Genomic DNA, 16528 nt, shown 5'->3' with positions numbered 1-16528 from the left:
GCTCTCTACTTCTCCATCGTCTAACAGTTATCAAGAACTTTTGTCATCAAGAACTTCTACCTACTTATGAAACTAAGGACACTGTCACATGTGGTGGGGACTTGGGGATGAAGGGCAAACAAAAGGAAGCAGGGGGGAACCAAGAAAAAAAAAACTTACTTAATTTCCTAAGAACATCCTTTTTCTCTTCTTTTTCCTGGACTACTACTTCTGTTATTTTAGTCTCTTGTTTTGGTAGAAGATTATTTAGGTAATTCATGGCATTCAGAAGTGCTTCATTATGCAAATGAACATCTAGAGACGAGAAATTCACCTACAAAAAAGGGCATTTTAGCAGGAACATTTTCCAAAAAGGTTTTTCCAAAATAAGAACAATACACAAACTTCAAAACAAATGATAGTCGTACCTTTAACAGCTGCAGAACATTCTTGTAAGCAGTTTTCAACTCTGGTCCATTAATATCAGCCTATTGCCCCAGAAAAAATAATTAAAATAAAAATCTGCAAACTTCATACAGAAAGTTTACTGCAAAACGTACTACAACTCCATGCATTTGAATTTTTAGGTACCATATACACAACCTGAATTTTAAAGAAAGTCACCAGGAAGGTTAAGGAAATCACATTTCTAAAGGTAGCTTTATTGTTTCTTACCTTTATATATTCCAGGGTAAGAAGATCATCCTCTGTATTATCCAAAGTTGTAATGATGTAAACAGGTTTGTCTTTATCATCTTTTTAAAAAAAATTAATGTTAAAATAGCTTGGTTTACACTTATTTTTTTCCAAGAAAATGCAAGTAATTAAAAACTTACTAGACAAGTGGTTTATAATGTAAATGCATACGAGATTATAAAGCAGACTATCACTGTCACTGTAGCGTAAGATCAGCAGAGACTTATCCACAGCCCCAGAAAAACTGAATGTTTCTGATAAAATGATCATCAGCAAAACAGTTGATGTTGACATTTGGATTGTGATCATTGCGCAGCATAGTAAGCTCCCCACTGCAATGAACCAAACCAGTATACAGCTCCGAGCTGGATTTTATTCAGGAGGCAATTCAAGAACACAGTAGTGTACTGGTTCATGATTTGTGAGATTTCCTTTGCAATCATTAGGGCAAAAATATTTTTTTTGAAATGAAAACCTCAAATATTACACCCACACCCCAAGGCAACCAGAGTGTATGCTGGTACAGTCTCATCTATGAAATAAAATCCAATTGTTGGAGATACACAGGTGATTCCCATGGCGGTTACAATTATGTGTCTTGTGGGACAGGATGATTGTAAAAAAAAAAAGGGTTCATGGAAGTGATCACATCCCATTTGGCCCAAGAACAGGGGATTTTATGGATGATGCACTTTTCCTGGTATCAAAAGGGTTAAAATAAAAGAAATACTGTCCATGAATAATTTGTTTCTCTCTCCCACTCTTATTTAAATAAGTTTTAATTTTTGAGGGATGGATCCTGCAACTTTAGCTGACATAAGGGAGCCCAATAGACTTCCTGGAACGAACTCTTCACTGTACTATTGTAGGTTTGCTTATCAATTTTAGAGCATCATGTATATTCTTACCCATATACTCTGGACACAGTAAACAGACTTCTCTAAGAAAAGCATTTGCAGCCATATCAAATGTTCTGAGTTTAAGTTCAGTGCCTAATCCTACAACTTCTAGCTGCAGCACAGGCTTTTCAGTACCATCAGCAAGACGACACAACTGAATTAAGACCTGGGAAAAAACAATATAATAAGGCATGCGATAATGGTGACACACAAAGTATAGTTTCATCAGAGTTTGTATTCAATGAATATCCAATTCAAATATAATTTTAGACAGAAAATGTTCCTTGAAAATACTCTGAAGAATATCCATTCAGTATTAAAACTGCTAACACTAGATGTTGCTATTTCTATAAAACAAAACAGCAAAACAAGAATGTGTACAAAATAAAACTTCATTCTAAAAAGCAGCTCCATAAACAGTTCTAGAAAGTTAATCTCATTCAGAGCCAGATTCTCAGCTCATGTAATCTAGTATAGCTCTATTGATTTCAAATGAACTATGCTGAATTACAGTGGCTGAGGATCTGTCCCTCTGTCCAAACATCATTTAAGAGTGCAGTTCTGAACTAGTCACACAGCCGTGTTCAATGGAGAACCAGGGTGGTTTCATGGCACAGGCATTCCTTGTTTCCAGCTGCTTCTACAGGTCTTCATGGTTCTTCACTTCAAAGAGAACAATAGAAACAAGGAGACCAAATCTATCTGTCTTTATTAGAAGCTTTCCCTACATATGAAGCAGAGGAAAGAGGAGCTCTCCTCAAGTACTAAATCCAATGAATGGGAAAGGAACTCCTCTATCAACGTAATCTACATTATGAAATAGTTTCAGAACCCCGTTATAAGCTAATTTCAAATATAGAAAGTATTAGATTTTATGTATGGATAAGACTTTCAGAACTACACTTATTCTTAGTCTGTCAACTTTGTGTGCGAGGGGGTGCATCTTACGTCTGGAGAGGACCTACCATATTGAAGGTATTACCATAATCTAAACAAAAATACTTATTTTCAGGATTTTTATGAGCCAAGTGTTCTGCATGAGAGCACAAGACAACTCTTCAAAATCTTATTTCATATAGTGCTTTCATAAAAGCACTAACCTGAGGTAGCTTTACAGAATTAAAAAGACAGTGCATAGTATATGGTATAAATTACAGGGAAAAATAATATAACAAACCTCCCCCACCCCCCCCCAAAAAAAACTGCACAGTGAATATGCCAAATATTTAGTCATGAGACCAATAACAGAGGCCAGAGAAACCAAAGATAGCTAGCAAAATGAATATTGCTAGATTTTAAGGTAATTGTTATACGATGGAGCATTAATGGGCAGAAAGGTTGTTCTAGATGGAAGGAGATGCAGACACGGCTCTCCCACTGACCATGGAAAGTTTTGGAGAGGGGGAGACAAAGCTGGGAGGTAAAAGGGAATAAGAACATAGTAGCTTTGTTTTTTAAAGAAAAGATAAGGTAACAGTAAACTTAAAAATTAAATGAATGGAAAGATAGTCAAGATGTTTGAGAATAGGGTAAAGGGATGTACTTCTTGATGCAGACAAGAAGGCAGGGTGCTGCATACTGCACGTTAAACTTCGGACAATTGGGACTTGGACGCCACAGAAGAGCTGCAGCCATCAAAGCAAGAGGCAACAACGGCATTAATGAGGATTTGAACATAGGTGGATTCAAATAAGCAACATACATGGACCGGGTTGTGGAGATGCTACAGGCAGACTAGAGTATATTCAGGAGAAAACAAAAAGTTACATTACCTCAGGTATTTCAAATCTTAGCTGGAATTCTGTCATATTTTTCAAAGATTCTTGCTTCTGAAACCTTTTTCTTCTGACACTGTTAACTCTGGACAGAGAGCCAGAAGATGCTTCAAAAAATGGCATCTCCTCCACAGGACTGGTGGGGGCATCATAAAATTCTTCTTCCGATTCTAAATTTAAAGTTGCATTAATGATCACTTCATGAATATTTAAATTTCATACCAACACTAATTTTGCAATAATATAGTACAGAATTTATTTGAAATATCATCTATAAACAATTACACATGAGTGTGGTAAGATTATCTAGTAAATAATTAGATATAATCAATGGTAAGGTTAAAGCTTTCAAAGGGCTCTTTGAATGAGTGTATTTTGGAGATGCCATCCCTTGATAAGAGTGAATATGTGATATATAACGAAGATATGTATGTGACAGGTGGTCTAAATGCACCATTTAAAGCAAAACACAGGAATGAAATTAAAATAATAAATATTAAAGTAACTATTAAAATAATAAATAATCAAACAGCTCCACATTCAATGTATTACAAGTAAAATCAGAAATATATCTATTTGAAATCTAGTCTTTTTTAAAAAAAATAGTTAAAAGTGGTTACAGATACATCTGCTCTTGGTCTCTCTCTCTCTCATCTTTTGTAATTTTTAAAAAATGTTTTACTCTCCATTGTTGCTATGTGAATAACTCTCACAAATAACTGTGAAAGTGAACAACACTCTGCACTGAGAGCTCTCAGTGTAAATTAAAAAGAAAAAAAAGGAGAATTACATTTTTCTTTAATCTTTTTTTAAATAATCATATATATTACATGTAAAAGTAAGCAAAAATGGTCAGATGTTATTTTTATATTCATCTTTTATGTTTAAGGAAGTCTTTAATACTAGAAATAACATTAAATTACTTAACTAAGCTTTTAAAATTTAATCTATAAATGGGATTTTATAACAGCCTTATAAAAATATGTATTCAAAAGTGATTTGTCTCTCATAGCACATCTTCTATTTGATCCTTATTATTTCACTGCAGTATCATTCAGACAAAAATCATGAGCTAGAATGGGGAAACCTTAAGCAAGAGTATTTTCAGCAGCAGCAAAAACATAAAATATTGGATTTTTTTTTTTTGCATGAACATCTCCTTCTTGCCCTGCCCGAAATGTGCTATTTTGTAAGAGTGCTCTTTTCAAAAAGTCAAAACTCTGCTGCACACAAGCTTCCAAGTGGCTACCTATAAACAACTGTAAATTCTGAACTTGTTATTAATTATTAATTTATGCAGTCTCATGAAAATTTTCTGGCCATTAAAACAAATTTTGCACAAAGATTTTGAAAGAAAGCAAAAGGTAAATTAAACCCTCTCACACTTGAATGTACTACCATACAGCATATTCAAAGCATAAAAAAGGAAACAGGCAGCAAAAAAGTATCACCATTCCTGTTAGTAAACATACAATGAAATAGTTACGATTTTTAGTATGTGAGAAACATTAAACAACACAACAATTCTCTCCACATCACCTGAATCTTCTAGTTGGGGAAGAAAATGGTACATACTCAGAAGCTTGATCATATCTTTATGCTAACATGAACTTATGAGTCTGAGCCCCAAAATACTAACTTTGCTCCACAATGCCACATTAGAATATTGTAGTTTTTTATGTTTACTTTTCACCATCTTTGTATTCTTAATATTGCACTTAATTTAATAATTTTTATTGACATAATACCTATTTAAGAAAATGTGTTCTAAAATAGTTGATCTTTACCTGACTCAGTTAATGAATGAAGTTCCAAAAAAGGAAGTACATTTTGCGAAACTTGTGGTGTTGGAAGCAGAGGAGTTACTGCAATCTGAAATAGAAGACAACATGAAAAAAAAAAAACTAATTTAAAAATATTTTAATTCAATTCTCCTTTCCATTTTGACTGACTACAGCTATTTCAGACAACTAATTTGTATATATTTTAAGACTTAATATTAATAAGAAAGAAAACTTCTTTGTATCATGATTTTTAATTACCTGTTAAAAATAACACCTTAAACCAGAAGTTTTCAAAATGTGGACACGCCCTCCAGAGAGAGGCATGTGGACCTGGCAGGTCACGAAGGGCGGGGGACAGCACAGGCTGAACACCAGAAGTACTGAGCCCCCTACCGGACAGGGCCCCCTACCGGACAGGCCCCCCCTCCTGATTCCAGCCCTTCAGCACAGCCCAAGAGCACAGAGTGCTGTCCTCTTCCCCTGCCAGACAGAGCCTGGAGAAGTACGTGAAGTAGTAGAAGTAGATGGGGCCACGCTGAAGGGCCAGAGTCAATAGGGAGTTCTGTCTGGCAGGGGGACAGTACTCATGGGGTGCAGCCTTATGCTCTCCTCCTGACCCCAGCCCTTCAGCATAGCACTGTGGGGAGCATGATGGGCAGGACCTGGGTCCCAGCAGCCAAGACAAACTAAGTGCTGCAGGGAGCTGAAGGCTTCCTTAAGTTCCTCATGGTGAGCACCCCCAATCCCCCTGGGTACTGGTTACCTTATCTCACCATCAAACCCAGCTCCTGTCTCCTCCCCTACCCCTAACACTTCTTGCCTGTTCCTATTGTGTAACTCCCCATCTTTTGCCCTGGCCTCCCCTCCACCTAACTCTCTCTTCTGCCCTACCTCTACCCCTAATTCCCCCATCTCCCGTACCCATTACCCCTCACCTTCCACCTCACCTCCTCACCATAATTGCCCCTTTTGTACCCACCACAGCACCCCTTTTACCTGCCACTACCTCTTACATTTTTCTTTCTCTGCATCTCCTGGCCCTGCTGTTAGCCACATAAGGAGAAGTGAAGTAGCCCCAAAAAGTAGTAACAGAGCCCACCTCATCCCCAGAAGCCTTTGTGCTCTGCCACCAGCTGCACGTCATTTTGGATTTCTACCGATTTTTCCAGATATTTAAATTAAATTATAATAAGAGAAAACAAGGGCCATACTAAGAATTTTTTGTTTCTTCAAAATACTGTTGATAAAGTAAAAATTCACCTTCAGAAAGATCCTGTTGCTGCCATTACACATGAGTTTTGTCCCTCAGATCACGAGATTACCAAAGGATAGTACCAAAACTTCACTGACCAATGCACTCATGCCAAGTCAGCACCTTCTAACTCCCACATGCTATAACTGATGTGAGTGTAAGGTTTCATTCAGATGTTCTTCTACTCAGTGGAGATCAATTGTTTTGGTGTTCAACAATTGTGAGTGAGTGGAATGTTTTGTGAAGTGAAAATTTGACCACACTGATCCTGGGGAAGGAATAAATAGAGCCAGGAAAAAGAAAAATAGCAAATATTCTTCCTGCTTGAACTTGGGGTTCACATAGTCCTCGACTGCAATGTGTTGTTTGTGCTGAAGTTCTTCCTCAGATTAGCATGAAACCAAGAAAACTAAAGTGCCATGTGGAGACCAAACATCATGCCCTCAAAGATAAAACCACAAGATTATTTTTTTTGAACAAAAGCTCTTTCAACCTAAAGGACAGATGAATCAAAGAACACTGTGCTACTCCTGCCAAAGCACTTTAAGCGTCTGATACGGTCTTATGTCAAATACCAAGAAGTGGAAAGTCTCATTTGATTGGTCAGAGTCATGTGCTTCTAGAAGCAACTGAAATGGCACCGATAATATGGGAAAAGAAGATTGCTGACCAACAGTCTCACGCTAGTATCTGAAAACATAGCTAGCTGCAGAATTGCTGAGATGTCAAGGAGCAGATCGTCAAAGTAGTGAGATACAGCCCTTTTTCCACACCACAAGTTGACGAGAGCGCTGACTTTGCCAATGCAGCACAAGTGATGGTTTTCATAAGATAAATCTACTCAGCTCAGATCAAAAAAGACTTTATTTTGCCATTCTGTCCCAACAAGAACTACAGATGAGGAGTTGTTGAAAATTTTAGACCAGTAAATGGCGGACAAAAACATTTAGTAGAATTGTTGTGTCAAGATTTTTATGGATGGGGCAAAAGTCATGACTGATGAAGTAGTGAACTTGTTGCTCAGATGAAAGCTGTTGCATCATACAGTTGCTCAGAGAGGCACTAGCCTTGAATGCAATCCCAAAAGCAGATGTCAGATGTACTGATCGCTGCTGTCAAAGTTGTGAACTTCATAAAAGCTTGACCACCAAATTTATGCCTCTCCTCAGTGCTATGTGAAGAAATGGCATTGTTGCACCAGAAACTTCTGCTTCATACAAAAGTTAGGTTGTCGTCACATAGTAAATTTCTGGCAAGAATCTGGAAACTCATGAAGGAGTGTCATATGTTTTTGAGCAACTCTGAAACACCATTTCACCATTACTTCCATGGCCAGGTTTTATTGGGCTATATGGCTAACATTTGACAAGCTCAATTAACTTAACCTTTCATTGATAACAGAACAGAACAGTTTCTTTGTCCACGAAAATGTGCAGAGGTTTGCCAAAATATTTTGCTATGGAGGGAGTATTTATATGCTGCAAGACAATGTAACTATGTTCCCAATATTGTCTGTTGTCAGTAAGGACTGTGAAATGTTCTAGAAGTTAACTATGTAATTCATCTTTGAATATTTGTCTCAGCTTTGCACACAGTTCAGCAAATATTTTCCCAAAAGAGAGCGAAATGAATTGCAGGATTTCACCTGGGTTTGAAAGCCATTTTCAGAGGATTTCATACCAAAGGTCAAGACTGACATGAGTCTAAAAGAGAATTTGATTGACTTCACTGATAGCCCTGTTTTGAGAGAGAATTTAAAGCACACCTCTTGATTAGTTTTTCCTCTCAGTTTAAAAAGAGTTCCCCAAACTGCCCCCAACTCAAAATACTTATTCATTTTGCCTCAAGGTATCTATCTGAAGTGAGCTTTTCTTCACTTATATATATAAAAAGGATAGAAGCCAGTTGAATGTAAAGACTGATTTGCAACTGAAACGCTTTAAAATCAGAGATTTCATAAATCGTGACAGCAAACACATTTATCCTACTCACTGAGACAAATGCAAGTCAATAACAGCCCTTTTATGTTAGAGGTTTTCAATGTATTTTCATCTGTGGACCCCTAAAAAATTTCAAATGGAGGTACAGACCCCTCTGGAAATCTTAAACATAGTCTGAGGACTGCCAGTGGTTCGCAGAGCACAAGTTGAAAACTACTGTTTTATGTTAAGGTTTACTCAGTAGAAGGACTGTGGTGCTGTGCTATTTATGTTGCTTTCTATCTAAGCAAAATGTTTTGTTAGCCAAGAAAAAAAAATCCTCTCGTTCTAACAGCAAAAATATTGTTTCTTAGTATGGGGGTGGCGGGAAGCGCATGCTCATGGGACATCAGTCTCCTAAGACGGGCTCAGCAAAAAAATGTTTGGGACATTCTGCCTTAGGGTATTAAAATTTAAGAAGAGAGAAATGGGGCAAAGCAAGGCCTCACAAATCAGATGGAAGCAGCAGCTAATAGAAGCTTCCCCAAGTGCTATAAGATGACAATGGGAGGTATGCAAAAAAGGGCTGGAAGCTCTATTTCACAGATTCAAGAGATAGGGAGGATGGAAAAGATGGACCTGGAGGAGGTAGAAAGAGGAGAGCTGGACCTGAAAGCTATCTTCACAGGGCTGGGGGAAACCAGAAGGCAGGGCAGGGGCTGGAGGCCCCCCCACAGGTGAGGGGGAGGAGGGAGTGGAAGAAAGCACATACTAGAAAGCTTGCTCATCTCCCTTTGATCTCTCCCTGTAAGCTTCAGAGACTACAAGGAACAGATGGTCCTCCTCAGACTTCTTCACAGTACTGGAGAAAGTAGGAGGCAGCAGATGCTGGTGGAGCTTTTGATTGGGGATATACATTTCTATTCTAGTCTACATAGGTTTTTATACCATAGTCATCACCATGAAATCTGAGCATTTTCCAGTAGCACATTAAGCAACATATATAGACATCTGTCAACACACACAGAGCTATGTGTTTATATTAGAGAAGACAAACACAAAGAAATGTGTCTTACACTTGGAATGGAAAGTATAAGATCTGTGATGGACCGTAGTTCTCAAAGAAGTTAATTTGACAGTCACAGACACACAAACCCCCGAAAACATTCTGGGGAGTAGCAGAGCCAAGCAGCAATTGGGAGCTAGAGGGAATTTTACCATGTGGAGGAGGAGCAGGTAGGAGCTAAGAGAGGACAAAGAATCTGTGGAGAAATAGGAGACTTAACTTCTCAATGCGGCCATTGTGATGACCAGGAGGAAAATCACTTTAGCGGAGAGATGTAAAAATCACCATGAAGCCAGATGCTCAAAGGTGACCCATCAGAGCTGACAATATCAGCTTTGAGACCCAGAGTGGCGCTGGGTCCCTAACTGGAGGGCACAGTCTATTTATACTCTTTAGAAATCTGATGGTCACCGGGTTAGAACATACAGGCCAACTTTCCATCAGGGGGTGGAAAGCTGAGATTGCACCCAAGTGAACTCTTAAAAAACTAACTGAGAAACCCAACTCCTTTAGGTAGAGCAAGTATTCCAGAATGTCATGCACCTTAGCCTATCTAGGATGGAGGGAAGCTTCACTACCTGGATCAGACAGAAAAAAAGTTTTCATTTCATAAGATAAATATATCTGGTGAATGGCTCTCTCCTGTTCAGTAAAATGTTCTGAACAGTGAAAGAGCAATCTATTTCCCCTTGAGTTAACCACTCAGCATCCATGCAATACAGAGAGGGTTGTGAGGATATGGATGTAGAAAATGTCTCTGATTCTGAGATGATGTCTCTGATCTGGGTAGGACAGAAAGCATTTGAGGGTCTGAGAACCAGAACTGCTTTGGCCAAGCAAGCACTATTTAAGAAAAATTTGGTGTGGTGCTGTGAATTTCAGAACTACCGGGGAATTAAAGATACGGGAGGAAAAACAAAGCAGACTGCCCTTCCATTGGAAGAAGAACATATCCGTCATTGAAATTGGACTGTGACTCACTCTGGGACAGACCCGGTAGCATTTCCTGTTCTGTATTGGGGCAAACAGATCTACTACAGGTGTTCACCAAGTCTGGAATATCAACCTGACCACTTCAGTTTCGAGAGACCATTCATGCTTCATTCTGAAGGATCTGTTGAGGTGATCCAAGAGGCAATTCTGCATCGCCAGGAGGTGTGAAACTGTGTGTGCCACTGAGTTCTGAACGCAAAAATTCCTAAGACTTACTGCTTCCTGGCAAAACTAGTCCCATCTGGTTACCCCACTTGTTTAAATAGAGTATTCACAATGGTGTGGTCAATAAGAACTTATACCATACTGGCATTAACATGGAGCAAGAAGCTTGGACAGGCATCAGACTGTGCTAAGTTAGTGTATATTGATGTGTACAGCCAGCTCCTGATTCAACCACAGGGCTTGGAGATCCCCTAAGTGTGCTCCCCAGCCTAAGGGTAATGTCTGTTCCCAGAGGGAAGGGAAGGTGAGAAGGGAACCTCAGTGCAGACACAGGACAGGTTCATCCACCAGTTCAATGAAGACACAACTCTGGCTGGTACACGAACCAGCATGTCAAGTTGATAGACTTTAACCACTCTGTATGAGCGTCAGGTAGTCTGGTACGCTGAGTTACATATGTGTAAGCTACCATGCATCCCAGGAGTCTTCAGCAATTTCTTACACTAGGGCAGACAGCTGCATGAAAACAGGCAAAGTCAAAAGCAGCATACCAATCATTGGGTTCTAGGGAAGGAATAATGGAAACCAGGGAAATCATGCAAAACATTTTCTTGATAAATCTGTTTAAGTTTCACAGATCTGGACATCAATATGAGGAAATAAGAGTAAACCCCATTTCCCTGGTGCAGTGGAAGTACTTCCACTATAGCTCCTAAACTGATCAGAGTCTGTATCTCTCACTTGATAACAGACTTCTGAGATTGATTGGTCCCTGAAAAGCAATGGGCAAAGGAAGAAGGGATGGAGAGAAACTGATCTGTTTTAACAGCATTCCAAGCACCAAGGAAGTGAGCGAGCTTATTCCTTAAAGGAGCAGTACAGCAAGGAGGATCCCGATGGATTGATATGCTCATCTCCAAAAAGTCAAACAGGCTGTTTTGAGGTGGGTGGTTGCTTAGGTGAAGCAACAGCAAGAGTGGTCTCCTCCTTCAAGACTTATTTCTCCTTTTATCCTGATAAAGTTGTCTTGAGAGATAAAAGGCCTGCCTATGCTCTAGTGAGTACAATACTGTTTTCTCTTAGGAGCTGGCATGTAGATGCTCAAGGACCAGAATCCTTGAATCTGGAATCCTTGACAGAATGGTAAAGCCTCCTGTACTTTTTCAAACAAGAGTTACATCCCTCAAAGGGTAGGACCTCAATAGTTTGTTGAATTTTCATAGGTATAATGAAAGACTGCAACCAGGAGGAACTACACATGGTCACTGCCATTGCCGCCATCATCCTGGTCACTGAGCATGCTACATTTAGTGCAGTTTGGAGGGTTGTTCTCATGACCAGATGACCCCCCAGCAAGTATCACCTGGAACAACTCATTGGATTTCTCCAGTAATATAGCCAAGAATTTGCACATCATGTCCCAATAAATAAGAAAAATCAAATCAAAAATCTGAAGTCCTTGATTATGGGCTATATGAATTTGCAGTCCTAATGTTGAATAACTCTGTCAACAAAGTCAGTCCTGTTTTACTTTTTGTCCTTGGGGATAGATTTCATGAGGCCCTGGCACACTTTCATTAACTGTAATAACCAAAGACCCTGGGGTCATGTAGGAGTAAAAGTATTCAAGTTCTTGTGAAGGAACCTGGTATCTATACTCAATTCTTTTAATATGAGAGGTAAGGATGAGGGTGTCTGCCAGAGCATCTCTGTAGGATCCAACACAGCTTTAGTAATACGCAATGCCACTTTATCAGGTGCAGTAGTGTGGAGGATGTACACCAACTTGTGTGGATTCTCCTGAACTAGCTCCACCTAAATGTCCAAAGATGTAGCTACCTCTTAACTAGTTCCTGCTACATTTTATTATTTATTATTTATATCGGGTATTGGAAAGGAAGACTTCTGAACCAACACCTCATCTGGAGATAATGTAGAATTCATGAGAAGGGGAGTGATTTCAGTATGAGACCGCTGATTCTGAGGGTCCAGTTACATATGTTTTTGGTACGATTGATTCCTTCAAGGCAGCATGGTCTTGGGCCACAATGGGGGAGGCTGATCTTAAAGTGGCGGGGGGGCAATACCCCATGTATTCCAGTAAGAGGATTGTAGAAGACCATAAGGCCAATTATGACATCCCCATGAAGTCTTCTCTCTAGACCTGTACCTGTATGCACGCTTATGGCATACATGAAAGAACGTTTCTAAATGAGGAAGGGAGACCCAGGACTTGTAATATGCGTGAGAGGCATACAATCCAACTCTGAGGAGTAGGAGGAATAGCCTGTTGGACAATGTGGTGCAGTTCTGGGCAGTCACTGGAGACCGAAAATGGGATTGATGTGTGGACATTAGTACCAAAGGAACAACAAATGTTTACAAGCAATCAGTACCAGCTGTTTGCCTGGAAGCTGCACTGGTGGCTTTTTCACAATCAGTGGCAAGGTGAAAAATGGTGGTGGATCCGGGGCTGCAATGGTATGCACCGACACTGGTTCCGAGAGTGGTCCTAGGACGTGCATAGCAGAAGGTGATGGTCCATGTCAGTTTGACAGCACTAAGAAGCACAGGAGGTCCTTAGTCACCTCACATGTCTCTGGCATTGTCGACACCAATAAGGCTCACTGCACTCCACTGTGTGGCAATGCTAAAATGGAGGCTGGTTCCACAAAAGAAAGGGTAGTTAGTGCTGGTCTCAATGATAGCAAGGATGGCACTGGAGTCAGCAACAGCTATCCATCGGTACTGGGGAACACTGAGCTGGGTCTCGCACTCTAACTTTCATACCCAAGCAACTCTGGAAAGAATCAATCAGGGGACAAGATTCTGAATCCTTTTTGGTGGCAGAGGAGGTATTTTTTGCGCTAGTTGTCTGAGGCTGCTCCCAAGTCTTCTGCCATTTTCCCAAGGAGCCCACAGAGCAGGGGTCGGCAACCTATGGTATGCGAGGCAATTTTTAATGGCACACGGCTGCCTGTTGGGACTCCGCATGTCATTAAAAATCCTGCCAATGCGGCAAGCCGCGGGGTCCGTGGACCCGAGCTGCAGTGCCGGCCCAAGCGCAGCAAGCCACTGCCCCCTCCCCCGCCTTCCCATAGAGCCCTGCTGCTGCGCGCGTAGCACTCTGGGGGCTGGGGCTAGGGCTAGGCACTCCCGTGGGGCAGCCTTTGGCTCTATGGGGAGGGAAAGATGCTCCCCGCTCATCTGGAGCCCTGCTGCCATACGTGCAGCGCTCTGAGGGGCGGGGCGGAACAGGGCTGCGTGCGCGGAGGTGGCGGCAGGGCTCCAGATGAGCGAGGAGCCTCATGGTAAGGGGGCTCCGGGGCCAGGGGGTTGGGTAAGGGGTGGGGCAGTCAAGGGACAGGGAGCAGGGTGGGTTGGATGGGGGGGTGGTATGCTGGGGGGTGGTTGGGGCGGGGGTCTCTGGAGGGGGCAGTCAGGGAGCAGGGGGGGTTGGATGGGGCACGGGAGTCCCAGGGTCTGTTTAGGGGGCGGATAGGGGTCAGGGCAGTCAGGGGACAGGGAGCAAAGAGGGTCCTGGGGGAGCAGTTAGGGTGTGGGGGGGTCTCTGGAGGGGGTCGTCAGGAGATAAGGTGCTGCGGGGGTTGGATGAGTTGGGAGTTCTGGGGGGACTGTCAGGAGGTAGGGGTGTGGAGAGGGGTTGGGGCAGGCAGGGAGCGGGTGGGGGGGTTGTATGGGTCCAGAGTTCTGGGGATCCTGTCAGGGGGCGGGGAGCGGTTAGATAGGCATGGGAGTCCAGGGGGTCTATCTGGGTGCAGGGGTGTGGATAAGGGTTGGGGCAGTCAGGGGACAGGTAGGGAGAGTAGGTCCTGGGGGGCAGTCAGGGAATAAGGGGCAGGGAGGCTTAGATAGGGGGTGGGGTCCTAGGAGGGGGTAGTCAGGACAAAGAGCGGGGGGGGTTGGGAGTTCTGGGGGGGCAGTCACCCAGCCCTCTGCCCTGAGCCCTGACCCCCCCCACACACACCCAGCCCTCTGCCCTGAGCCCTGCACCCCACACCGCCTCAGGCCCCTGCCCTGAGCCCTGTACCACCCAGCCCTCTTTGACTCCTTCACCCCCTCCACGACCCCAGCCCTGACTGGCACCCCCACACATACCCAACCCCCCTACCCTGACACCTGCACCCCCCTCACACGCCCCCAGCCCTCTGCCCTGACTCTTGCAACCTCCACATCCCATGCACCCTACACATCCCCACCCCCACCCTGAGCACCAAACGAGAGCCCCTGCACCCTCACTCACATTCCCACCTGCATCCCTCACACCACATGGGAGCTGCCCAGGTAAGTGCCCCCACACCCAAACCTCCTGCCCCAACCCTGAGCCCCCTCCTTCATTCTAGCTCCTGGCCAGACCCTTCACCCCCCAGCCATGTGCTCGGTCCACTCCAACTCTCAGCTCAGTGCAGAGAGAGGAAGAGAATGGGCCAGAACCAGGGAGAAGGTAGGTACCCACTGTATGTGTGCAGGGCCGGGACCCCAGACTGGCACTGGGCTGAGCGGGTCCGGCAGCCGGGATCCCGGCTGGCAGAAGCCGGAGGATGGAACCCCTGAGCGGCAGTGGGCTAAGCCGCTCAGCCCACTGCCAATCTGGGATCCCAGCCACCAGCCCCACACAGCCCGCTGCCGGTCTGGGGTTCTGGCTGCCAGACCCTTCCCAGCTGGGGTCCCGGTAACAGGCCCCACTCAGCCCACTGCCAGCCTAGGTGAACAGAACCCCAGACCAGCAGCAGGCTGAGTGGGTCGGTAGCGTAAGATCAACATTTTAATTTAATTTTAAATGGAACTTCTTAAACATTTTGAAAAACTTGTTTATTTTACAATACAACACTAGTTTAGTTATATAAATATTTAGACTTGTAGAGAGAGACCTTCTAAAACACATTAAAATGTATGACCGGCATGCAAAACCTTAAATCAGAGTGAATAAATGAAAACTCAGCAAACCACTTCTGAAAGGTTGCCGACCCCTGCCACAGAGGAAGAATATCATTTCCTTTGATGTTCCAGTTGAGAAGGAGATTCAGACAAATAAAGAGACGCACTTCTAAAAAGCAGTAACATCTGCCCTAACAGGTACCGCTATAGAAAAATCTTCAGCTTTGGTGCACTGGGTATGCACTCCTAATGTTAAACGGACAAAAGAAAAGCTGAAGACTGCCCATCCAGCATGTGCTAGATTTTTTTATTGGTACAGAATGAGAAGAGAACTAGCTTCTGAAGCCTATGGTACAGAAGCAGGGACAATGCAAATTATCACCTTATTGTGAAAATACACTACCAAGATTCCAATGACAAAGTCCTCAGCTCAAACACATTGCAATCAGATGTTGGTATCTGCCTAAAAAATGCACCAGCTGAAAGTGGCTAGACAAGTGAGCTGAAACTTCTGCTTATAGCAAGGATAAACTGCTTGCTTTACTATTACCTCAACAGCTTTTAATGCAGAAGACTGGTGACCTCCTTCTCCCTCTAATGGGGCCTATGGTTGAGATGGCTAACTAGAATAGGCAGGCAGAAAGTGCTTCTAAATGCAAAAGACTGCAAGGGAGCAGCATGAGAGGCTCTCTTCTGGAGTACCATGGAGCAAACTGCATAATAAAGTGGCAGGGTCCTGAAGACAAGCAGAGAGATTCCTATCTACAAACAAACTGACCTGGACCCAAATTTAAATCTTTTAAAAGGATTGGTTTCTCTCTGTTGCTTAGGAAAAGCAGGACATCTAGAAACTTCTTGTCACTGGTTGCCAGGATGCACTTTTCACTTGGTTGTGTTCCTGAAGGGGGAACCCAAACCGTAACAAAGTAAATTAAAGATTTGTTCCTGCCTCTTCAACTGCACAGCCAAGGTAAAACCCAAAGTTTTACTGACTAAAGTACATTATGTAATCAAGACAAGAGACAATGCGAAATGGAAACTCCGTTAATGGAGTCTGAGGTACCTAATTAAAAACTGCTCATTCGTTAAAATGCACTATCC

General features: G+C 42.6%; 1 protein-coding gene across 1 annotated transcript in view; it reads right to left on the bottom strand.

Moving 5' to 3' along the window:
• Positions 1-16528, bottom strand: part of VPS13A (vacuolar protein sorting 13 homolog A) — a 322609-nt gene that overhangs the window by 191230 nt on the left and 114851 nt on the right. The window contains exons 24-29 of the mRNA XM_050945432.1: positions 5137-5221; positions 3347-3519; positions 1584-1740; positions 655-734; positions 408-467; positions 160-313 (exon numbers count right to left, since the gene is read on the bottom strand). Of these exons, the coding sequence (XP_050801389.1) occupies positions 160-313; positions 408-467; positions 655-734; positions 1584-1740; positions 3347-3519; positions 5137-5221 (709 nt within the window). The remainder of the gene's footprint in view (positions 1-159; positions 314-407; positions 468-654; positions 735-1583; positions 1741-3346; positions 3520-5136; positions 5222-16528) is intronic.

Source organism: Gopherus flavomarginatus, chromosome 3 (genome assembly GCF_025201925.1).
Source record: "Gopherus flavomarginatus isolate rGopFla2 chromosome 3, rGopFla2.mat.asm, whole genome shotgun sequence".
Classification (NCBI taxonomy): domain Eukaryota; kingdom Metazoa; phylum Chordata; order Testudines; family Testudinidae; genus Gopherus; species Gopherus flavomarginatus.
Note: the sequence above shows the minus strand (reverse complement) of the source record. Positions and strands in the feature narration are given on the sequence as shown.